We start from the raw sequence: 25,980 nt of genomic DNA on the forward strand, positions 1-25,980 counted from the left end.
TCACTAGTATATAGTCTATGCGGGACCACGTGTGATGTGCTTTAGATAAATGCGTGTACTCCCGGTGTGTTGGATGCAGGAGGCGCCAGGGGTCTACCAATTCCAACATTTTACAAAGATAATCTAGCCCTGTACCTCTCCTGAGCGCTCCCCAGGCTGTATTGGATGACCTATCTAGATCCGGGTCTAGCACCTGATTAAAGTCTCCTAACAATATCCAAGGGGCTGTGTCATATTTTGTCCCTAGCTGTACTAATGATTGTAAAAATTGTGGGTCTCGCGTATTGGGCCCATATATCCCACAAATGTAGTATTCCTTCCCTTGGTAACTTAAATGTATCAGCACAAATCGTCCAGCTGCATCTGTTTCTACCATGCGTGTTCGGCCCGCCAGGCCCTTTTTTATAAGAATGGCCACCCCTCCCCTATGACCCTCTGCTGAGGAAGAGGAGTAACACTCTCCCACCCATTGCTGTTTTAGTTTTTGGTGCTCCTCCTCAGTGAGCTTTGTTTCTTGCAAACATGCTATAGATACTAGATTCCGTTTCAAATGGGCTAATATCTTGGTCCGTTTAATTGGGGACGTTATCCCGGATACATTCCAAGATGCCATGCGCAATGGTATTGGTTTAGCCATTGCTTCTCATATAATATCTGAATTCAAAATTCTGATATACTTTAAGGTTCTGGGTCTCCCAGCCTCGACCCGTCCCCCCCCAGAGTGGTATAGATATGTTCGTGGCGTCATCTATGTGGTTCATTGTATAAATAACTTGAAAACCTGGCATAGGGTTAACCCCCCTCCCATTCTCCCTCCCCCCTGCTCCCTTCCACTCCCTCTGCTCCCTCTTTCCCTTTCCAGCTCGCTCTTTGTGGCAAGCGGGTCCGTTAAACACATCCAGAGCCCGCCTCCAACCCCCTGAAATTATGTGAATCATTTCTGTCTCCCTTCAACAAAACACACCATATAACATTTTAACAGTGTAAAACTTACAGCCATTAACTTATAGAAATTTGTCCTTCATCATGTAGCTTTGGCAATGTTGCCTGTCTCCTCCTTTTCCCTGTTGCAAATGGCCATTGTTCTCCGCGCTTACTTTCACCCCGGTGAGGAGGTTATCCATTCTTGAGCTAAGGCTGGAGTTGAAAAGTTCTTCCATCCATTACTTGTTTGTATCCTTAAAGTAGCCGGGTATTGTAAGACAAATCTTTGTTTCTTTTCTACCAGCTGGGTACAGATTGGTGTAAAGGCCCTTCTCCTTACTGTCAGAGATGCTGAATAATCTTGGAATATTCTTATGGGCCCTCCCTCGAACTTGGCTTCTTCTTTATTAGCTTTGTAAAGTCTGAGGACTGCTGCTTTCTGAGTATATCGGTGAAACTTTGCTATAATCACTCTGGGCCGATTTTCTCGAGGCGCTTTTTGGCCTATCCTGTGTGCCCTGTCCAAGTGTATTTCACCTCCCTCACAGATTTCAGGGAATCGCGCTACCAGCCATGTTTCGAGGGTAGCCTTAATATTATTCTCTGCCAGCGTTTCAGGGAATCCCACAAACCTTAGATTTTCCCTCCGCGCACGGTTCTCAAGGTCATCCAGCTTTTCTTGGTATTCTTTTGTCAGCTGTTCCAGCCGTTCCATATTTGTTCCCTGCTCCGTCTGGATATCTTCTACTTCAGAGACTCTTGCTTCCAATTCACCGGTTCTTCGGCTCAACTCTGTTGTGACCGCCGTGATCCCGATAATTTGCTCTGATAGTTGTGTGAAGCGCGAGTCAAGTGCCCGTACCACCGCGTCAGTGATTTCTGATACCAGCGATTCGCTTGGTTCTTGTGCTCGAAGAGCCGGCGGTGTAGCGGGCGCCATTTTGTTTTCGGCTCCGCGGAGCCTTTCGTCCTTTCTTTTTGCTGGTTTTACTGCTGCTGCCATGGCGTGCTGGATTACAAATTTGTCCATACACGCCTTTCAGGGAAGTGCAACGGCTCCGGTTGTGTTTCGCCGTCTGGGCTATGTAAAATTCGGGTTTTAAAGCGGGCTCTGGAGCAGACGATGTATCACACGTCCACCGTCGCTCACTGCGTCACGTGACCTAGCAGTTCCCATTATTAACACAACTTAGAATCTAGGAGTCTTTTCTGATTCTTCCTTGCTCATGAATCCACAAACTAATAAAATTATTAAGCAAGTATTTCCCAAATTGAAGATGATCAGAAGATTACGAGACCTTCTTAGCTCTTCCAAATATAAGGGCCCTTTTATAAAGCGTTGGTATGCCCAATGCGGGCTTACAGAATGCTAAATTGGAAGTACTGCAGGCCCAACACGGCGGTAGTTATGGCTCGAGCATGTGCCAGATCTGGCATGCTGGGAAAATATTTTTTCTAGCACAGTGTTAACCCAGCGTTAATCGGGTATCGCCTCACACTCTACACTAGAACCCTCCTCCCACTGACTAGGTCACAACCACCTCTAGGTGAGTCTCCCACTCTCAAATTATCCCCAGTGATTTCTAGGTTACTGGGGCCACACTCCCAGTGTTCCCACAGTTCCCAGAAAGCACTCACAGACCCAACACACAAACCACCAGGATTCTTTATCAGTCCAGAGAAGCAGAGGCAATAAACTGAAAATTGCTTATTGTCTTAAAAATATTGAACAATGAACAGAAAAAAGTACAATCAGAAATCAATAGCAGGAAAATGAAATATAGATCAATTATAACACTAATTAAACATTTGTTTATTTTCTAAAAAGTACATGGGAAGATCAGGACATATAACTGTTCACAGAGCCTCAGCAATGAGATCCTACTCTCTTTTCTTCCTGGCTAAGACTGGGGCAAAAGCCAGTACGTTCCAAATGAAAATGAGCTCTCTGGGCCAATCAGAGCCCAGAACAACAATCTTTGAAAGTATACTGCAGACTGCCTTTCCAATAGGCTTATACAAAGAAAACAGCCTTGGTTCTGCACAAGCTTCAAAACATAAATATGCATCATCTGCTGGCCAAACTAGAGAAATACACTTCAGGAAATAATTAAGGCAGTTTTAGTCTTAAAATACACTGTTCTGTCACACGTGTATAATCAGTACTTGTCCATAGACTTTCCAATTAAATAAAATTTCATGGCTTGGCAATCTCTGCTCATAAGATCATAAACAATAGAAGGTTCTGTCGTCAGTTGATCACTGGCCATTGAGTCATCATTCTGCCAAAACTATTTACCCTCATTCCTTCTCCACGCATACCAGCATGAACAGATAATGAACACTGTCGTGTTGTCCGAATACTCTCCAAGACCACACAGAGAACTTCTTTTCCACTTTCCTTTGATTGACGAATTAAGCAGTGGTCCAAGTCAATTTTTCTAAAATAGATAACAAATGTCTGCATTATAATTAATTCAATATCAGATCTTAGTGCTGAGTACCAAGAGGTTCTACTTATGCTTTTCTCAGATGTCATACATCAGTTAAATAATGAGAACACTGGTGCAAAGCAAATGCATATGTTCAATAGCATAGCAGAACTGACAGAATAATTAGGGTTTTTTCTTTATTTTTGCACAATTGCCAGGCTGGTGGCCTCCTATATATAGAGACCACTCAGGTTCAGCTTTTAAGCAGTGATGGAACTTCCAGTACTCTACCAGAAGAAAGCAATTCTGACTTTTCACTAACCCCTACAGCTTCCACAACAATAGGCTGTGCTTTCCCTGCCTAATTGACAGGGTGGGAGAATCTAGCCCTTGGAGGGCAACCGGGGCTATTATAAATACCCAGGCCCAGGGGGAGGGTCATTGTCTTTGGTTAAGAACCCTGAACAGAGCACCAATATGAAAAGGGACCAGGGATTGGCAGAACTCCTGTCATCCATTTAAGGGGACTAGGATAGCATAAAATTGCAAGCTGCAACATTCTCATACTTCCTAAAGGGAAGGACTTTGGCTAGCATAGTCTTAGACCCCAAAGTATCAAAAGTGGGATTCAGCCTCAGAGCCTATTCAGCTGCTAAACTGTTTCAAGGGGTACTGGTACAGGGATCCTGTCTCCCACTAACACCTGTGTCCAGCAGAACAAGGAAAGAAAGCCAAGCTGCAGCAGTACACCTATCAAGGTAAAGACACTCATTCAAGGTATTCCTCCTCGGAACTATAACAGCTTTAATCTACTACCTGTACAGGATTACTGAAAATAGCAAATATGAACACTAAGGAATGTAACTATTACTGTTTCTGTTGGGACTTAGTGATTGATCCTGGAGTAGTCAAGGGGTGTAAATAGCCATGTTGAAGTATTGTTCCAGTTATTTATTGCCCATGTTGAAGTAAAAAAAAAAAAAAAAAAAGAGTTCAAACAAAGACGAAAACCAAAATGTTTCCACGAAACAGCACAAGCAAGTCAGTCTCAGGAGTGGAAGAAAATAAAGCATCAAGATTATATTATGTCATAAAATAAGTTGCTTTTATTGATCCAGCTGTATATGCAAGTCCCAGGTAGGTGAACTCAACGCAGATTGTGTTTTGGCTTGTCAGCCTTCATCAGGAGTCAACTTTAACCACAAAATACAAGAATAATTGAATAAAATAAATACATAAACATTAACTACAACAAATAAATATGTAAATTCTTATAGGAATGCAAAAAAAAATCCCTTAAAATTACTTTTGTTAAGACCAATGAATGTTTAAACCATTAGAAACATGTGTCTTCTAAAAATACTAGATGGTGCTGTGATGTTAAACCACTTTAAAATGCTGAAAAAGCAGAAAAAGGTACATAAGTGCCAAACCTTACTAATGATCACCAAGGATGTGAATAAAGTGTATACTCAATTCTGCTATTGTGAAAGAGTGTGCGCTCAACCCCCTATTGTGAAATTAGATAGATAGATAGATAGATAGATAGATAGATAGATAGATAGATAGATAATCCTTAAACACACTATCTGCTGGATTCTATATAGCGTACCTAGAGATTTGTGCTGAAATTCAGGCATATTCTATAATAACATGCATAACTTAATTGGCTTAACAAGCTAATCAGCATTGATAATAGCACTTAATGAGCACTAATTGGCAATAATTAGAATTTGCACACAGAACTCGCTAAGCATATTCTGTAATGAACTGCACCTAAATTCTAATGTGTGCACTTCAAAGAAGGCATGGTTATGGGTGGGGAAATGGGCATTCCATGGGCATTCCCAAATTTACACCTGTAGGTATAGAATATGGCCCAGTGCGTGTAAATCTATGCACAGCGATTTATGCCACGTTTTTGTTGGTGTAAATGGAGGCACGTAATTGTTGGCACTGGGATATCAACTAGGCGTATTCTATATACCACACCTAAATCTAGGCACCGCTTATAGAATATGCTTAGGTGGAAATATTTATTGCGTGGATTTTTTAAGTGCCTTATATAAAATCTGGCCCTATGTGCTCAAAATCCACTGAAGTAAAAAAAAAACCTATTATGAAAATATATATGAAATAAAGACACAGTGTATAAAAAGACTAGTAGACTATTGATTACCTTCTGAGATTCCCCATGATTAAAAATGTAAACTTGCCAACTGACCCACTAGCTATAAAACCTCCTACCTTCAGAGATGTTCCCAGACTACTGCAACCGAGACCTTCAAAGAAAACAATGTATATTTAAATCTCTATGGAACTAAGGGCAAGATGCACTAAAGACTCGTTAAAGCCCTTTCCTTACCAAAATTCCCTTAGCAAATCGGTAAGGAACGGGCATGCATCAAGGAATAGGAATGCAAATGAGCTGCTCGTTGTAGCTCACTTGCATTCTCTATTCCGTCGTTAAACAGTGGGCCAGTCGGTCGGTCGAGCATGCGCAGAGCAGCCAAGTGTTATGCTGGCTGCGCTGTGCTGCGCATGCCAAGGACATCCGAGATCACTGCCCCCCCCCCCGAGATCGCCGCCACTTCCCCCTCCCCCCTGCATTGAAATGACAGCTTCTGCAGCCCCGGCCTCCCCGCCGCCCCCCAATAAAACAAAAACGCCCATTTTGCCCGTCATTCCCTCCCCCCCTCCCGCAATAATAAAAACATCTTTTTTGGCAGTGCTTCACTCAGCTGAAAGACCTGGAAGTCTCTGAGCCAATCACAGCGCATTTAGCTCTGCTAAACGCGCTGTGATTGGCTCAGAGACTTCCAGGTCTCTCAGTTGAGTGAAGCACTGCCAAAAAAGATGTTTTTATTATTGCAGGGGGGGAAGGCGGCCAAAATGGACGGGTTTTTTTTTGGAACGAAAAAAAAAAGAAAGAAAACATGGCTGCTGTATTTATTGTAAAGACACAAATATTCAGCAATGCTTTCCAGATAGGTGGTGGTACTGAATATACACACTGCTGGCGAGTACATGGATAGTGTCAATATTTAGCAACTATACATATAGTAAAGTGGTTTAATTGAAGACTGTCTTTTTTCTGTCCTAAACTGCTTAGCTATATGGTTAGGGGCAGAATATCTCACTATCTGAACGGTTAGGTAGATGTGCTTGCTTTGCCTTCACTCCATCCTGGTACAGGGTTGGAAGGCATCAACATTACTATTTGCATAGTGCTGCTTAAAATTAATGGATAGGGGCTTTATCCATACATTGCTGACCACAACATGGATAAGTCCTTTTGAATATTGCCCTGGATGTTTTCAGATGTGACCCCAGTTCACATAATATCTAAGAAGTGTTAGTTTTAGTCAACAACGAAACTTACCTACAAATCAGTTCCTTTAATAATGTTGGTACTTCAACCTCATGTTTGGTTACAATGCCAAATGAAGCTTTAACTGCAACATTATCAGATCCTGAAATATTAACTCCAACCTCATTTATGATATGGTTTCCCCGTCTACCATTTAATGAAACATCTGATTTGTCTTCATAATTTAGTAGCTGGTAGGATGACACACCTGTAATCAAAGATAATCATTACTATATTTATGTTTGAATATCTTTATTATTATTATTATCCAAAACCACAATTATATAAAAGAAATGAAGCAATAGGTGAACTATGCAGCAAAAGCACACAATAACAAGATCGCAACAACCCCCAATCCCACATTAGGAACGGAAATACATACAAGCTAGGCATAATTACAACTCCACTAATAGTGGGGCTCCTGACAAGCTATTCAAAAACTTGTCAATATGCTGACATCCAAAATCAGAGTGCTATCACCCTATAGAGCAGGTGAAGTTGTCTTGGCTTTTTCAAAGTGTCATAGTGACGGCCCACCAAGCCTTAGTGACCGCCAGGCTCAGCCAAGAATCATCAAAATCTAATTCTACAAAAGCTGAGAGATGGGTTCGTAGCAGGGAAAAAGCATAGTGGCACGCCTGCATATATGGATACCAGTCCATTGGCTGGAAATGATTCGCTCGCCCATCGCAAAGGCTGCACCAGATGATAACGCTTCAATGACTTAGGGGTCTTTTATAAAGGTGCACTAGTGTTTTTAGTGCGCGTTAATCATTAGCGTGCACTAAACACTAGAGATTCCCATAGGAATGTATGGTCGTCTCTAGCATTTAGCGCACGCTTATTTTTAGCATGTGCTAAAAATGTTAGCACACCTTTGTAAAAGGGGCTCTTAGGTGGGCTCCTAGTTCGTGCATGCACAAGGAAAGCCAATGAGAGGTCCACACTTATACAGGACTCAAAAGTGACATCACAGAAGATAGAAGTATGGAAAATCCAGTCTCTAGCAGAACACATATGACAAGCAACTATGTAAGTCTGAAGGTCTGGAAGTCCCATGCCACCCTCTGGCCTCGCTAATTGCAATAGTTGGAGCAAGGCACGGGGCGCTTAGTGCCCCACAAGAAGCACCGCATCACTCTGCTCCAATTCTGTACAGCTTTGGAGCAAAGGATTATAGACACATTTTGTAAATTATACATCCAGTTAGGTAGTACAATCATTTTAATCAAGTGTATCCTCCCCCACAAGGAAAGAGACAGCAGTGACCAGTGCTCATGGGGTATTTTAGTCTCCTGAAGGAGGGGCTGGGGCTACATTAGCATCACACAGAAGATTTAAGTCTCTATGAATAATCAAGCCCAAATATTTAATCGTTGTCGGGGCCCAGCATAACGGGAAGATCCCCTGCCACAAAGCAGGCAATCATTCTGCAAGGAGTAAGGCTTCTGATTTTTCCATATTGATCCTAAGCTCCGAAATGTGGACAAAGTCTGCTAAGATAGTAAGGGCTTTAGGGAAGGATAGCTGAGGCTCTGTAAACATGGTTAACAAATCATCTGCAAATATGGTGAGCTTGAGGGCCCTTCCCCCCCACTGGAATACCCCGAATAGTATCATCCCCAACTTCAATGCTAAAGACTCAATACATAAAATAAACAGAGTAGGGGAAAGGGTGGTAACCCTGTCGTGTGCCACGTTGGATCTCAAATGGGGAGGAAAGAATGCCATTAATCAGGACCTGCACCCATGGTTCACAATAAAGAAGGCGAATCAAGGACAATATGAGTCCCCGAAATCCAAAGCAACTGAGCAACTTCCCAAAGTTCCCACAAAACATGATCAAAGGCTTTTTCCAAATCAAAATTGACCCATACAGCATCAAGGTGATGGGTCTGTACATATTCTACTCATTACTAAATATTACAGCCTTCTTAGTCTGGGATGGATGCTGGAAATATAAAGCCAATGATTTTACCAAGGGCTCTACATGTTTTAGCAATGCCAAGCTCTCAGATAGGTTATATATTGACATGCTAGTGATGAAAGACAACTAGAGATGAGAAAAGAAGAAATAGGGATGTTACTTCAGTCCTGGTTTTACTGGAGCAAGGCCAGGACTGGCTCTGCCTGACCATGATGATCTAAAGCAAACCCATATTTTAAACCTTAATCAGAAATTAGTAGAGCTGCTACTTCTAAACAAGAAGGCTGCTGGGTTTAGACCTGTATCTTTAATTTAAGCAGGAATTTAGAATCTGCTTAGCTCTTTTGAGTTAAAGGAAAATTACAATACACAAAATACACAATCATTTAAAATCCTACATATGAAATCAAAATATAAAACCAAATTCAATACAATATTAACCTATTACAATAATGCATAATTAAAACAATCCAGCATACAATTAAAAAAAAAGAATTTATGAAACTCCCCAAAATAAGAAAACAAAGCTTAACTCAAATGATACAGAAATTAAGCATGCTAATTAAAAATACAGAATTAATGTCACCCTGATTTCTAATTAGCTGTCCCTCCATTTGTCAAAGATGTAAGTCTTCAGTTTCCAACTGAAAGGAATATAACTCCATTCAAGATAATTTTTGCCACCATATTTTGAATTAACTGCAGACAGGCTATTGATCTTTGCAAGCCCAAGTAAGTCAAGCTGCAATGATTTAGAGGGGGGGAAATGACTGCTGACATCAATTATTTTAGACTATCTTCTGACCACAAAGCATGAATCTGACAAACCAAATAAAGGTCAATAAAAGATTCTAAAATCTCACCTAAAAAACAAATAAGATCATAAGAGAGAGTAGTAGTTATCCAAGATGGCCGCAGCCTACTGAGGTGCTGTGAGTCGCGTTCTATTTTTGCTTCTACAATGCCTAAACGAAGGGGGAGAGTGACAGCCAGAGCCCCGCTATCTACTCCCTCCTTACCTGGTCCTATTGACCGCTTCGTTCGACCGCAGAGAGTCGCTTTGGAAAGCGGGACGCTGCCAGCAGGGATGTCCGGCGTGTTAGGAGACTCGGTCTCCCCTGGATTAGATACCACTCTCAGCCCCGCTATGCGGACTCCGCCTCCCCAGCCGGTTGGAGCAAGCTCCTTTCTTGCTGACTCGACGGGGTCTCCCAACGAAAGTGGGGTGGACCCGGAAGAACTTCGAGTGGAGGACTCGCTTTCATCGCAAGTTGGAGAGACGCTGCCACCATGGAATGCGGGGAGAAATACCGAAGGACAGAGCGAGATCCATGTGACGACGCCTGAGAGGTTTGAAATGCCTAAGGAATTAATTGTCAAACCAAAGGAGGTAACTTTAGATAAACTATGGGATTTAGTTTCTGCCTTGGGACATTCTTTCTTGAAGCAGGCAAATGAAACTGTTCCAAAAGTGAATTTACTAGAAAAAGACTTAAGAAAGATGGAGGAAAAGACCAAAGAAATGGATAGTAAAGCCGAAAAGGCTGATCAAAGGATTATGAAACTGGAAACATTACAACCTTTGATGACAAATGACTTGATTAATCTTAGAAAAAAAATGGAAATCTTTGATAATTATACTAAAAGTCACAATTTAAGATTTGTAAATTTTCCCAAGATAAAGACTGTTCCTCCTCTTGATATGTTAAAGAGATACTTGCGAGATATTTTGAATATATCAGACCAGAACTTACCACCTTTTACTTCTGTTTATTATGTCCCAGGAAAAGAACTGAATCAAATTCCTGAAACTCCAATAGATGTATCTCTTTTGCTTGAGACTTCTGATTCTGAATTAGCAACGGCGGCAACTTTGGTTGCTACCGTTGCGTTGTTACCGGATAAAAATTGGATCTTCCGTCTTTTCTTTCGTAATAGAGAAAAACCCTTTTTGGGTTATAAGATATTATTATTTCCTGATGTCTCTAAGGAGACAAGGAGACGGAGGAAACAATTCTTGCTCCTTAAGTCTGAAATACTACATTTGGGGGGCACCTTTTTTTTAAGGTACCCCTGCAAATGTATAGTAAGACTTGATGGGAAGAAATATGTGTTTACAGAGCCTGTGCATGCATCAGCTCTTATAACTTCGGTAAAAGGATAAACGCTAAAGGAATAAGTAATACACCTCAATAGAATTTGCATTAATTTGATTTAGTTTCCTGAATTTGTTTTTTGATTCTCCTTGTATTCCTGAATCTTGGATTTCCAATTTATGGACTTGAGTATTTATAACTTCTTTATAGATTGTTAATCTTTAATGATATATGTATAATTTTTCTTTTTATGTGCTTTTCCTACCAAGATGTTTTCTTGAAATGTTTGATGAAACTGAATAAATAATAAATAAAAAAAAAAATAAGATCATAAGAACATCAGAACTGCTGGGTCAGACCAAAGGTCCATCTAGCCCAGCATCCTGTTTCCAAAAGTGACCACTCCAAATTACAAATATCTGGCTACAGTATCTGGCAGGATCTCTAAAAGTAGAAAGATTCCATGCTACTTATCCCCCCCCCCCCCCCCCCCCCCAGGGATACACTGTGGCTTTCCCCAGGTCTACCTTAATAATGGCCTATGGACTTTTCTTCTGGGAATTTGTCCAAAACTTTTTTTAAAACCAGGTACACTAACTGCTTTTACAGCATCCTCCAGCTATGTGTTCCAGAGCTTAACTACGTGTTGAATGAAAACATTTCTTCTATTTGTTTTAAAATGTACTACTTAATAACTTCATGGTGTGTCCTCCGGTCTTTGCATTTTTTTAAAAAGTACACAATAGATTCATGTTTACCTGTTCCACTCAACACATATTTCCCCTCAGCTGTCTTTTCACCAAACTGAAGAGTCTCAGCCCCCCTGGCCTTTTGTTACATGAGGAATTGTTCTATCCCTTAATCATTTCAGTTGTACTTCTCTGTACCATTTCTAACTCTCCTAATCTTTTTTGAGATGTAGCAACCAGAACTGCATACAATACTCACGGTATGGATGCACCAGGCGCAATACAGATGCATTAGGATATTTTGTGTTTTATTCTCTATTTCTTTCCTAATAATTACTAACATTTTATTTGCTTTTTAGACACTGCTGCATACTGAGCAAAAGACTTCAACATGTCCTCGGGGACACTTGTATCTTTTTCCTGGGTGTTGAATCCTAATGTGGAATTTAACATCATGGAGATATAATTTTGAGTTATTTCTTCCCTATGTGCATCACTTTGTACTTGTCCACATTTAATTTTATCTGCCATTTGGATATCCAGACTTCTAGCCTCCCAAGATCCTCCTGCAATTTCTCACAATCTGTATCTGATTTAACAACTTTGAATAATTTTGTGTTTTCTGCAGTTTTGATCCCCTCACTCATTGTTCCCATTTCCAGATCATTTATAAATATATAAAAAAAACACTGATTCCAATACAGATCCCTGTCTCCCAAGCTTACTGTCTCTCAGTGCATTACTTTCCATGAACTCTCTACTCAGAAAATCATTTCTTTTCAGGATTAATCTTTTGCTTGATCAAAGTCATCCATTTTTCAAGATGATAATAACAAATAGCAGCAACTTTCTCCACTGAAACAAGAGAATCGTGTATAGAGAGAACAATCTAAACTGTGAGCCCATTAAAGAGTTTAGTCTGATATGTATTCAAAAGTGTCTTTTCCAGTTCTGCCATGAAAAGGTGATGCTGTCCTGGGGGCCTTAAATTGCAGGAGGATATTGCTGAAGCAGAAATAGCTGTGACTTAGAATGAATTTAATTATGTAACAGCTTTCAATGTGCATTGGTATTCTAGGGTAGGTGTTTTTAGGAATTTATAGCATGCAACTATGCCATCTACAAGACCCCAATCATCATTCTGTTTTATACTGCCTTTAAAGGTAATAAATAGAAAGAAATCAAAACACAAAAAAAGAAAATAAGATGATACCTTTTTTTATTGGACTAACAATAAGGGAGTCTTTTACTAAACTTAGCTTGAATTATCTGCAGCAGGGTCCATTTTATTCCTATGCGCCCTGCTGCAGATAACTCAAGCTAAGCTTTAGTAAAAGACCCCCTAAATATTTTTGATTAGCTTTCAAAGGTAACCTTTTACATTTTACTCTTTCCAAATACACCTCAACCATGTGGGTTCATCAAGAGGAATTGCCCTAACACAGCATTCATACACTGTTCTATATTAGTATATAAAACAAAGCAATTTGGCTTCAGTTCTGCAAAATGCAATAGATAGAAATAGACAAATAATACCTGGTGATAATCTGACTTTTTAAATCTGTATAAGAAGTATTCATATTGGCTCTGGATACATAATTTTTTTTTCTCTGACTCAAGATGTCACAGAAGCAAGTGCTTTGCAAACAGTATGCTCAGTTTCTTATTACTGCACTATAGTTGTATATAATAGAGCTACAAATTAATATTAACATCCTAGATAGATAGATAGATATGGTAAATATAGTAAACAAGCTTCAGTTCTAGTATGAGAGATGTGGTAGCCACTTTTAAAGGTAATCAATAGAAATAGAATAAAATAAAATAAAACATAGAAAAGAAAATAAGATGATACCTTTTTTTTATTGGACTAACTTAATACATTTTTGATTAGCTTTTGAAGGTAGCCCTGTTTTGTCAGATCAGAAATAAGCAAATGTTGATAAATAACAGTATATATAAGTGAAACATCAAAGAATTCCAGTGACAGACTAACAATTCTAGTATGGAAATCTTACCAGCTAAAATGTCTTTTCCCCCTTGAAGAATATCCTTTAGTGTAAAAGGTGTAGAGGTAAATTTAGCTTTTTTTGATAAAAAACATCTTTTCTTTTTTATAACAAGTCCAAGAGGTTGATATTTGTCTGCTTCACTTAGGCTGGGAACAGGAATTAATCTTCCTCCATCACCAACCTGCTTAACAAAGTTCTTAGTAGCTGCAGCAAACATTATTATTCCATTGAATAAAAAAACAATATTAAAAATTGTAAAAAATATTAAATCTCCTTAATTAAGATGGCAAAACCTAAGCTTATCTTTCAGAAGGAAACTGTTTTCAAGAAAATAAAATGTTTATCAATCAGCTTCTGTAGCACACTGTTCAAGAAGTCTCTTCCATTCTTGCATGCATATTAGCTATTCTAGGATCATTAATAATGGATTAGCAGTGTAAAACAATACAGCTTGTTAGAGCATTACTTTAAATGGTATCAGAATTTCCTGCTGTCAAAATTGCCATCATTTGAGATTCACTGTAAATACTTATACAAAAAGAAAATATCTGAGACCCCATTTACACCCCCCTCCCCAAAGTGAACGGGCTGTGTCGGCATTCGCACTCTGCCAGCCACTAGTCTGGCTTAGGAAACGGGGGGGGGGGGGGGGGGGGGGTTAGAGTATTGTGTACAATTCTAGAATCTATACCCTCAAAAAGATAGAAACAGGGTGGAGTCAGTCCAGAGGGCAGCTAGTAAAGTGTGGTCTTCGTTATAAAGCAAGTGGGGACAAACTTAGGGTCTCATTCTCAAAAGAAAAGGACACACAAAAAGTGGCACAAGGGGCAGATGGCCATGTTTCTTACAGGAAAACATTTAAACCATATAATAATAATTAAAATTTAAGCCTGATATTCACTGAAAGAAAAATGTTTTGAGAGCGGGCATTTCAGGGGTGTGTTGGGGTGTGAGATGGGCATTGTTACGTGATGTATAGGGTTGTTGTTTTTTTTTTTGCCATAATAGATACCAAAACAATTTCCTTGTGCTGGCAAGAAAAACACTGCGAATTAGACCTGCTTGCTTTAACAAGGGGCAGATGGCCATGTTTCTCACAGGAAAACATTTAAACCATATAATAATAATAAAAAAAAATTTAAGCCTGATATTCGCGGAAGGAAAACGTTTTGAGAGTGGGCATTTCAGGGTGAGATGGGCATTGTTACGTGATGTATAGGGGTTTTTTTTTTCGGGGGGGGGGGGGGGGGGGGTTGCCATAATGGATACCAGAACAATTTCCTTGTGCTGGAAAGAAAAATGTTGTGAATTAGACCTGCTTGCTTTAAAAGTGGCTAGCTCAAGACCAAACGTCTTTGGACCCATTTGTGATTTTGCTGAGCTACAGAGTAGAGAGTTGGAATTGTTAGGTTGTGAAAAACAGTGGAGAGTTGCTGAGTGGTCTGTAACCTTTGTTTCTTTGACCCTGTCTGAACCTTTGGACCCTCACATTGCCTGCCTTGCCCTCACTCTCACCTTCTCAAGTCCTTGCCCACACCTGCGAACCCCCCCCCCCCCAGCCATACCCATCCCTTATTCTGTATCTCGCTCCCTTCCCCCATAAACCCTAACTGTCCCAAAACCCCCACACCTCCCATTCAAACCCCCTACCTGTTTGTCTTCTGTCTCTCATTGTTCCCATGTTTGTCCACTCCCAGTTTGTCATTGTGCTTTGTGTTGCAGCTGATTGAAGACTGTTTGCTGGTGCTGGGAGAGTGACTGCTGGGCTCACTGGTGTAGTAGGTGGAGGAATGCACAGTGGTGTTACTGGGCTTAGTGGGTTGCACCTGTGGTGGTAGGACACCTGCATGACAATCCTGGATGTGCTGAATGCTATTGTGGCTGACTCTTTGCTGGGTGTGAGAGTTTGGAAGGGAAGCCCAGCAAGCAGTACCCCAATCCCAAAGTATTTAGGCCCAGGACCATTTCATGGACCTCGCTGACCAGTAATGCCTTACTAGGTACCGCTTTGATAGGGCTGCCATACAGCACCTCTGTGACCAGCTACAATCCCTTCTCCAGGCCAGGACATGCAGAAATAATCCAGTGCCAGTTCACTTTAAGGTCAATACCTCCCTCACATTTCTTGCCACCGGCACTTTTCAGTCAGTGCTAGCAGTCAATGAAGGCCTCACCCAGCCTACCATCTCCAACTGCCTTACCCAGTTTCTCAATGCCTTCTTCACCCACACCTTAGACTATATTATTTTCCCCACTACCACCAAGGCACTCCAGAACAACATGGCTCAGTTCTACACCATAGATTGTTTCCCTTCCATCATTGGCACTATTGACTCTACACACGTTGGACTCAGGCGTCCCACTCCCGGGCACATGAGAAGACCTATAGGAACAGAAAATCATATCATTCCATGAACATGCAGGTCATGTGTGATGCTAAGGGGGAGACTGTGCACAGGTGTGCTCGCTACCCGGGGTCCACCCATGATGCATATATCCTCAGTGTGGAACCTGGTAGCAGTTTCCATATACCTTACAACTGTGTCAGGTGCTGGAGTGGGCAGCCTAGGTTCAAAAGCTATTGCTGGCTAGGGCAGCCCATTACACATTCCCTGTCACCTTTTTTCTAGCTACTGGAGGCATGGCATTATGGTTGGGGTGTGGTGTGGTGTAGAGTGGAGTGGCGTGGCATTCTGGAGGTGGCAGAAGTCCAACTGGGCATTCTTGTGATGCAGAGTCCAGATATGTGCAGACCCTTATTTCACCATTGATTGGTTAGTAGAGGGGGCCCCACAATTACTTGTTATTGGACATTCTGATTTCACCAATGTTTTTGTTATTCTTTTTTATGAAAAATCAATAATATGTATTGCAAAAATAAAGGGATCTCACTGTATGTGACCCTGCCTATGTATGGTGCTTGCGCAAGTGGTGCTATGAACCTTGGGGGCACTGCTTCATACTCACCATTCCAGGTTGCCTCTAATTGATCTCCATGCCCTCGTGGAGACGTTATGGGGTGGTAGGTGGTGGTGGTTCTTGAAAATTTCTCTCCTGTGCCTAAGGCACAGAAGGACAAGAAGCTCTGTCTCTGGCACACTGAAATTAGGCTTCCTCCGAAAACATGACTGTCTACACTGAGGAATGCTCCTCCATGTGCAGGAGGTATATATGCATATTTTGCATGTGGAGAGAATGTATTGTTGCCATGGATGTTTTCTGGACTCAGGGACCAGTACTACCGTTGCACATTTTGCATTGTGTATTTCCGATTGGCAGAGACGTTTATCTAAGAAAGTCTATAACATTTGCAGTGTGTCCTCTTTCTAAATGTTTTGTGTGTGTATTTTCAAATATCAGAACACATTTATTTATTCCTTCCATAATGGACTTGCATTTTTAAGCATTTTCCGGTAAACATATATTTTTGCCATTTGAACATCATATTGAAAATGCCCCTCTTAAGCTCTCGATATTTATACCCTGGAAAACAAATGAGAAAGGGAAGATAAGATACAGACATTTAAACATCTCTGGGGTGATGAATGCATGAACAGCTTTCCAGCCAAGATGGTGGTAATGAAGACTGTATCTGAATTCAAGAAAGCATGGGACAAGCACAGAGGTTCTCTAGAGAGGAGATTGCAGAGCTTAAGTAGTTGGAATGGATGAACAGACTGGATAGGACAAAATGTCTGTCATCATTTTCTATGTTTCTGTGAGTTTCTCACAGTATTCTTTTGTTGCAATAATTAAACTTTTTTTTTAACCAAAAGTAGCAAGATAGAAATTAATATTAATACATGTATAAGGAAATTTAATCATGTTATTCTTTTCCACAAGGATCTCTCTGTCAGGGAAAACTGTACCTGCAAATAGTGTTCTCAGATGACAGCAATGTAATGAATCATGCATATAGGGCATGTGACTGACTAGCTTATGCTAAGGTAGAATACATTTTTAAAGCTTTTCCAGGAAAGGTTTCAAGTATGCACAGGAGGATTTCCTATACAGCATTTGGTGTACTGGGCTACTTTACTCTAAGAAAAAGAACAATTCTCAAGGGCAAGATGAGATGGGTTTGTAACAGATTTGGGGTGTCTCCTCCCCCCCCCCACCCCCCCCCCCTGTTATCCAAGAACACTTAACTTTTGCTAATGAGAAACAGGCACAGAGATGGAACACCCCAGTGTAAGGGTCATGTTCAGCCTCCCCCCATCAAAAAAAGGGAAAAATTTAAGCTCAATTCTAAACAAATGTTGTAGAACGGACCTATCATCCTGATATCCACCTAGTAAAAACAAATGAATGTGTTGATTTCTCTCCTGAAGCCCTGCAAATCTCATGGAAAGAGGCAGATCTTTATACTGGCAATCACCAATGCCATTGCTCTTACAACATAGGCCTTGACATGTTCTTTTAAGGTAAGCCTACCCAGAGCATAAACAATAACAAATAGAGTCCCCCCCCCCCCCTAAAAAAAAGAGGGCTTTGTCATTGAGATACCCAGCCTTTTAGGATCAAGAGAAATAAAAAGCTAATAATAATAAACTTGTATTCTGCCATATACCTTACAGTTCAATGTAGATCATACATTAAGGACTATACATTTCCAGGAATAACAAAATATAACCAAACAGAGACAAGATATCTCTAAACTACACATTCTATTCTGCATGATTTAACACAAATTTTTTAAATAAGCTTTGACCTGTTTACAAAACAGGTTATAGGAAATTTTGGACATCAGGAGATCTTTAATAGACTTGTCCAAATGAACCACTTGATACGATAAAAGAGTGCTATTAATCTGGTTCTTCTCATTTTTTTTTTAGAGAAGAAAAAGTAAAAAGTTCTAATATTCTGGTAACTTTAGTTTTATTTGTAAAAATAAGTTAGTTCAATAAGTAAAGTGAGGATCAGGGCCACCAAGATGGGGAGCAGGGGGGGACAAAATTCCTCCAAGGGGGGCCCGGCACCACGGCCCTCGATCTCACCCCGCCCTCAGCTCCGTCGACCGTCCACCACCGGGCCGGGTCCCCGCATTGAAATCATCAGAGCGCCTCACCTGTCACCTCCATGACTGAAAGCGCAGCAGCGGCAGATCGGATTTGCCTCCCTTCTGGCCTTCCCTCCCTGTGTCCCGCCCTTGTCTGATGTAAAGTCCGCGAGGGCGGGACACAGGGAGGGAAGGCCCGAAGGGAGGCAAATCTGATCTGCCGCTGCTGCGCTTTGAGGCGCTGTGATGATTTCAATGCAGGGGGCCCGGCCCGGTGGCGGACGGAGGGGTGCGGGTGGGGACTGCGGTGTGGCGGCCTGGGGGGGCGGTGGCAGTGACGACCTTGGGGGTGGGGCCCCGGGGGCGGCCTTGCCCCAGGCCCGGCCCAGTCTCTCGGCGGCCCTGGTGAGGACAGACCGTATATAATTTTGTACATTAAGACAATAAAATTTAAACAGGACCCTGGCATGCACAGGGAGTCAATGAAGCATCACATAACAGTAGGATACACTGTCAAACTTTTTTAAAAGTTTCTTCAATCTCTGTTTAGAAGCTCCTAAATAGACAATATTACAATAATCGAGCAAACTCAAAATTAAAGCCTGGACGATAAGCTGAAAATGATCTTGATTGAAGTATTTCCGAATTCAATGCAAATTGCACAACAAAAAGAAGGATCTTTGTGTGAAAGTGCTAATTTTTGCCTCTAAAGATAATTTATTATCCAACCATACCCCCAAAATCTTAATAGACAGAGAAAACTGATACCAAGTCTTATTTACTATAACAATCTTTTCATCCATTTCAGAACTATGGCTGATTAACATAAATTTTGTTTTGTCTGAATTTAATTTGAGCTTATGCTTTAGCATCCAGTGTTCTATTTCATTTAAGATGTTTTGCAATAAACTATATGTGAGGCGACTGAAAAGGTGATGGGGACCATAACCGTGATATCATCAGCATAGCTGAAAAAATAAGACTCCCAACTTTTCTAAAACACTAGTAAAAGAGGCCCGTTTCTGAGCAAATGAAACGGGCGCTAGCAAGGTTTTCGTCGCCAACACCCCCCCTCCCTCCCTCCCTGGCCAACCCCTTCGTTGTTCTGCCATTGCTCCGCCCCCAGTCATGACGTTTGACGCGAGGGAGGGCCCGGAGCGATTTCCCACCCCCTGCCTCCCTCCCTGCCAACCCCTTCGTTGTTCTGCCATTGCTCCGCCCTTGAGGGCGGGGCCCGGAGCAATTTTGGTGGCTTCACCACCACGAACCTTCGAACCTTTTTCAAGGAAGTCAGGGCTTGGCTTCACTGACGTCAGTGTCCTCAGAACGTTGAGGGTGAGCTTTATTATAGTAGATATCCTAATGAATACATATAAACATTGAAAACAACAGGAAACAGTGGTGACCCCTGTGGAACCCTACATTGATTGTGCCAATTCTCTGAACAATTACCATAAAATTTCACTCTATAAAAGCTATCTTTAAAAACAAAAACTGAGAACCATTTCTAGACATTACCAGTTATTCCCATACTGTCCAGAATATGCAAAAGGATATTGTGATCCACCAGATTAACACACTGGATAGGTTGAACTTGTAGCACCAGTGCCTACCTACCCTCAGCTAAGTGAACTTTCTAAAGGTTTTAGTCTTCTGCAGACAGAAGGCAACAGCAGTCTTGCAATTCAGGGTATAAAGAGCAGCTTCTTGTTCATCCAGAGGTTCCCAAGGGAAAAACTTGAAAGGACAATGGAAATCTGACACCATCCCAGATGAAAAACCTAGGCTGGGAATGACTCTGAAGGCCCCTATTTTGTACACTGACCTAGGAATATTTTATTCAGTCAGATGGGTTAAATATTTACTAAGCTGCATTACTGCCATAATACGAGGTATGTGGCTCTAAAATGCACTGTGCTGCAATGAGGCTGCTTTAATATAAATCAGGCCCACACTCACAGCAAAATTAGGGACTCTAACTAAACTGCACTAGCGATTCCCAGTGCGGCAAATGTTGCATCACATTTACGATGCAGGAATCGCTAGCACAATTTAGTAAAAGAGGCTCTTTGGGGCCCTTTTACAAAGGCGCGCAAGGGCCTACACGCACCAAATTGGCATAACTGCCCGGCTACTGCATGCACCCAGCGGTAATTCTGAATTTTGCTTGCACTGAATACACGTAGTAGAAAATATTTTCTATCTTCTACCGCATGGCTTTTACCCAGCGGTAAAAGGCAGTGAGTGTGCACTGCATGTCTACCGCCCGTGTAGTGCTTGAGACCGTGGGTGGCGGTAAGGTCTCAGGCCGAAAACGGACGCAAACTTTTTTTTTATTTTGCCGCATGTCCATTTTCTGGTCCCTTAATAAAAAGGCCCTTTTTCCAGGACGCAGTAAAAACTGGCCCAGCACATGCCCAAAAGACGCGTTCACACTGCCACAGGCCACTTTTTGCCATGGCTTAGTAAAAGGGCCCCTTAATGAACTCTGTTACATAAGTACATAAGTATTGCCATACTGGGAAAGACCAAAGGTCTATAAAGCCCAGCATCCTGTTTCCAATAGTCAGTGGCGTAGCAAGGGGGGCTGCCACCCGGGGCGGGGCGGTTCGCCGTTGCACCCCCCCCGGGTGCAGCACGACGACACCCCCCCCCCGGCGCATCGATACCCCCCTCCCAACCCAGTGCCTACCCTCCTCCGTACAACCAGCTCCCTACCTTTAAAAAAAATATCGGAATCCGAGGCGAGGTGCAGCGCCTCGCGCCTGCACGTAAAAGAAATGTGGACCATCTCATCGGACCTTCTCTTGCTCTGTCTGTCCCGCCCTTGCAGAAATAGGAAGTTGTGTCAGCGGAGGGTGGGACAGATAGAGCGAGGGAAGTCCCGATGAGACAGTCCACATTTCTTTTATGTGCAGGCGCTGCGCCTCGTCGCCTTGGATTCCGATATTTTTTTAAAGGTAGGGAGCTGGTTGGACGGAGGAGGGTAGGCACTGGGTCGGGGCGGGGTGTCATCGTGCTGCACCCGGGGGGGAGCTGGCAGGGAGCACCCCCCCCCTGAGCGGACGCCCCCCCCGCCCCCCCTTGCTACGCCACTGCCAACAGTGGCCAATCCAGGTCACAAATACCTGGCAAGATCCCCAAAAAGTACAAAACATTTTATACTGCCTATCCCAGAAATAGTGGATTTTCCCCTAGTCCATTTAATAGTGGTCTATGGACTTTTCCTTTAGGAAGCCATCCAAACCTTTTTAAAACGCTGCTAAGCTAACCGCCTTTACCACATTCTCTGGCAACGAATTCCAGAGTTTAATTACATGCTGAGTGAAGAAAATGTTTCTCCGATTCATTTTAAATTTACTACATTGTAGCTTCATCGCATGCCCTCTAGTCCTAGTATTTTATGCAAAGCAGTTTATAAATGTAGAGCTGCAATAAAAAACAACTTGCACAAATGTTGACAAGCCTCCAAAAGGTGTAGTTAACTTTCTCTCAGGTGCACTGACTCGCTACAGTGATTCATAAAGCGGATAAAGGTTAAAATTCTTACATGTGAGGGTCCAGTGATAAACAGCTGACCCACAAGTGTATTTGCTGTTAGGAGAAGATCCTTCTGATTGGGTTTCAGCTAAAATTTTAATTATTATGGCAGAGGTAAAGACCTTGGGATACCTTACTGCAGTGGAAACTTTGGAGAAGACATGTAAGTATGTCAGCAGTTTTTGTAGCCCTTGTTGGGTACTGTAAGTTTGTATATTAAAGGAACCACCCATTTTTTTTTTTAGTTTATTACAAAGTTTGGATGATTTTGATTTCCCAGGTTTGCTGGCATCACTGATGTATGGTTCCTTTATACCAGCATACCCCAGTTGTAAGCGATTATGGTGGTAGACAATGCTTTGAATTTCTATCCATACCTACATTTGATTAAATATGAGTTTTTGGTAGCTTTGATCACAATTGCTATGTATGAAGAAACAGTGTGTTTTTAGCCTGTAAAATGTATTGGATATTTTCTTGCATTATTTATGCCTTGAAGTGTATTTCTCTTATTTGGCCAGCAGGTGGTGTTTCTTTGCTGTAAAGCTGTTGCAGAGAAAATGAATGTTCTTTCTTTAGTTTTAGCACACAAACAGGAAGCAAGAAACAGTATATGTTAGAAATTTTCTTGTTCTGGACTCTGACTGGCCCATGAGCTCATTTTCATTTGAAGTATACTGGCTTTTGCTTCAGTCTTAGCCAGGAAGAAGAGAGAGCCAGATCTCTTTGCTAAGGCCCTGAAAACAGTTACATTTGATAACTTGTGAGCAGCTATATGTCCTGATCTTCCCAGGTACTTTTTAGAAACAAAACAAATGTTTAGTTAGTTTTTCAAATGATCCATTTTTCAGTTACTTATTACTGTTTGCTGATTGCACATTTTCTGTCCACTGTTCAATATTTTTAAGCGAACATAATCGTTTGTTCACCCTGCTTCTCTGGACCAATAAAGAATCCTGGTAGTTTGTGTGTTGGGTCTGTGAGTACTTTCTGGGAACTGTGGGACCACTGGGAAGTGTGGCTCCAGTAACCTAGAAATCACTAGGGATAATTTGAGAGTGGGAGACTCGCCCAGAGGCGGTTGTGACCCAGTCGGTTGGAGGTTGCTAGTGTAGAGCACAAGTGGCAGATGTAGGTGCACCTGATCTGTGCTGGGGATAGACCCTCTAAGTGGCCGCCGGGTAACTCCAGGCAGGTGGCTAGCCATTTCGTGACAATATGCAATACATTTATTTTTTGACTCAACACAATGCTTTGCAACAGGTTTCAGGTGTGGCATTGGGGGCAGCATTAGTGCCCACTATTGCCAGTCTTTTCAATCTGTCTTTGAAGAACACTGAGTATGCACTTATCTTTTTTTCCCCAATATGTTTACTTTGGTGGTGTTACCTTGAACAATGTTTTTGTGATCTGGAGAAGATCCACAAGAAAGTTTTGATGAGGCAGCCTGGGCAGAGAAATTAAATTAATTTGTTAATTCTGTTTAAGTTTGGTTCAGTCCTGGAAAGTGGTAGAATGCCATCTGGTTTTAATTACTCAAATGTCTAGCTTTTGCTAGACTAGAGGTTAGAAAGGTCAGAGAGAAATGAAACTTTCTTTGTCCCTTTTTGAGTGATGGATTGTTCATAGGTATTATTTACCACATCTGGATGCCATTCTAAGTAAGGCAGGCATAGTGGACAATCTCGAGGGGACCAGCAAGCAAGCTGTTTTAAAAGATTAGACTGAACGCTGTTTAGAAGGAGATAGAGTAGATTTAAATAATTCTAGATGATTTAGATTTTGTCTTATAAGGAATTCTGATTTCTGCTTATTTTAAAATGTTTTATTCTGTTTAATTAATAAGTTCTATTTCTCTATGTAAAATATCTTTTAAATTCAGTGTCTGACTTTCAAGTGAGATTTGTCTGCAGTTTAAGAGGTCATCATCTGGATTGAATTATCCACAGTCCTAGCTAGTTCTGTGTATGAAGCTAATAGGTGAAAGAAGTCAGGAAAAGTCAAGTCTTCTCCTTGATTGATTATACCTAAGTGTAGGACTGGTCTTCTGAAAGTAATAACAAACCATGTCTGTGTGCCATTAAGCAAGACTGGCCCCTTAGCCCCTCGATGAACCCAGCTCAAGTTATGAAGTTAACCGGGAATCTGATTATGTGAATAATAATAAAATGCAGGAGATAGGTGCCACATTGTCTAGTTTGAGAGGCCCCAGGTCATAGGTCAGTTTAGGAAATATCTCAAACCTATGTAACTGATATTTTTGAGTAAATGTGTAGAGATAATTAGTTCAAGACAGGGTAATCAATCTATTCTTTACCATCTGGTGAGAAAGGGGGGCTAGAAGGGTTTAGGACCCTATATAAAATGAGAACAGAAGCAGCTTACGTTAGAGAAGGAGCTGAGACGAGAGAGACAACAGACAGGAGAAGACAGGAGGCAGGATCCAGAGAGCTCAGAAGAAGAGACACAGAAGGACAGGACACAGAGAGAGCTAGAGCTGATGTCCTACTTTGTTTGCTGGCAAATAAAGAAGATTTCTCTCTCATTCTGGTGTGTGGTGTTTGACTCCTGAAGTACCACAGATTCTGCTAACAATAGTGGTAATTCCTGCAACATTGAAAGTTCATTAATTTTTTGAATGATTATCATTTTAATATTAAATTTGATATTAGGAGTGGCCTAGTGGTTAGGGTGGTGGACTTTGGTCCTGAGGAACTGAGTTTGATTCCTGGCACAGGCAGCTCCTTGTGACTCTGGGCAAGTCACTTAACCCTCCATTGCCCGCCGCATTGAGCCTGCCATGAGTGGGAAAGCACGGGGTACAAATGTAACAAAAAAAAAAAATCTTCCAGATATCACATTTTTGGACGTTTCAATGATTTTACATAATAGTACTTTTTCCACTTCTTTGTATACTAAACCCACTGATTGCAACACTTTGTTGCATTTTGACAGCATGCACCCCCATCGATTAAAATCAATTCTATTTTCTCAGTTTTTGTGTTGTCACAGAAGTTTTACATCAAATGAGAAAGATTATACAGTTAAAAAAAAACTGAGTAGGAAATTCAGTGAGTGGGGGTATCCCAAGAAGTTAATTCATTAGGTAGTTAATTGGGCTTCCATAATCCAAGAGAGGCTCTGCTAAGACTGTGACTGATAAGTGCATGCCTTGTGTTTTAAAATACAACATACATTCTGGACCAAATTCTATAAATGGTGCCAAAAAATAAGCGGTGAAAAAACCACGCTTAGCACTATTCTATAAACCTCGCCTAAACTTACATGCGGTTTATAGAATGCGCGTAGTGCCTGTCCCCATGACTAAAATTTAGGCACAAATTTTAAAAAACCTCTTCTTAGAGCTAGCAGTTCTCGTTCCACTTAGAGAATAGCATTTCTATATAGCAGTATAATGCGATTAACAAGGGAAAAAAAGCCTCAGAACCCAAAGTTCTTTTGCTTATTTGATAACAGAACTTATGGGGTGGTTCCAGTCATGAGAATAAAAACCCCCTTCAAGTTATATCGCTAAATCTATGCTATGTAAACTTGGCAGATTACCTTCTATACAGTGACAAAAACAAAATGAAAAAGTGTAAAAACGTAGCTTTTTCAAAACAATGTGCGTTTCAATTTGTGCTGCAAACAAACCACACCGACTGTGGCCAAAGTTTTGCCTTAGCTGTGTGTCAAGACTCTTGAGGCTTGTTAACTTGAGGCCTCAATATCTTGGAGTATAACCTTGGCACACCAATCACCCAAAGTCTCTATTATTTTTATGAAGTCTCTTTTATTGAATAAATCATAGATAATTTACTTACAGACAAATGTTCAGAGGTGCTGCTCCAGGACACAGAGACTCCTTAATCTGAGAGTTGTTGGGGGTGGAGATCTGAGGAGAGGTAGCGATATTGCAGGGGGGGGGGGAGAAGGATAGTTGAACAGGTAGAAATGGTTCAAAGCTGGGTGATTGGAATGTGCGATATCT

General features: G+C 41.4%; 1 protein-coding gene across 2 annotated transcripts in view; it reads right to left on the reverse strand.

Moving 5' to 3' along the window:
* The window catches only part of PJVK (pejvakin), a 28,278-nt gene extending 14,611 nt beyond the window's left edge, over positions 1-13,667 (reverse strand). For both annotated transcript variants that reach the window (XM_030209938.1, XM_030209936.1), the window contains exons 1-3: positions 13,457-13,667; positions 6,739-6,934; positions 3,224-3,365 (exon numbers count right to left, since the gene is read on the reverse strand). In XM_030209938.1, the coding sequence (XP_030065798.1) occupies positions 3,224-3,365; positions 6,739-6,934; positions 13,457-13,667 (549 nt within the window). The remainder of the gene's footprint in view (positions 1-3,223; positions 3,366-6,738; positions 6,935-13,456) is intronic.
* Positions 13,668-25,980: the final 12,313 nt, after the last annotated feature.

The sequence above is a fragment of the Microcaecilia unicolor genome, chromosome 7 (assembly GCF_901765095.1).
Source record: "Microcaecilia unicolor chromosome 7, aMicUni1.1, whole genome shotgun sequence".
Taxonomy (NCBI): Eukaryota; Metazoa; Chordata; class Amphibia; order Gymnophiona; family Siphonopidae; genus Microcaecilia; species Microcaecilia unicolor.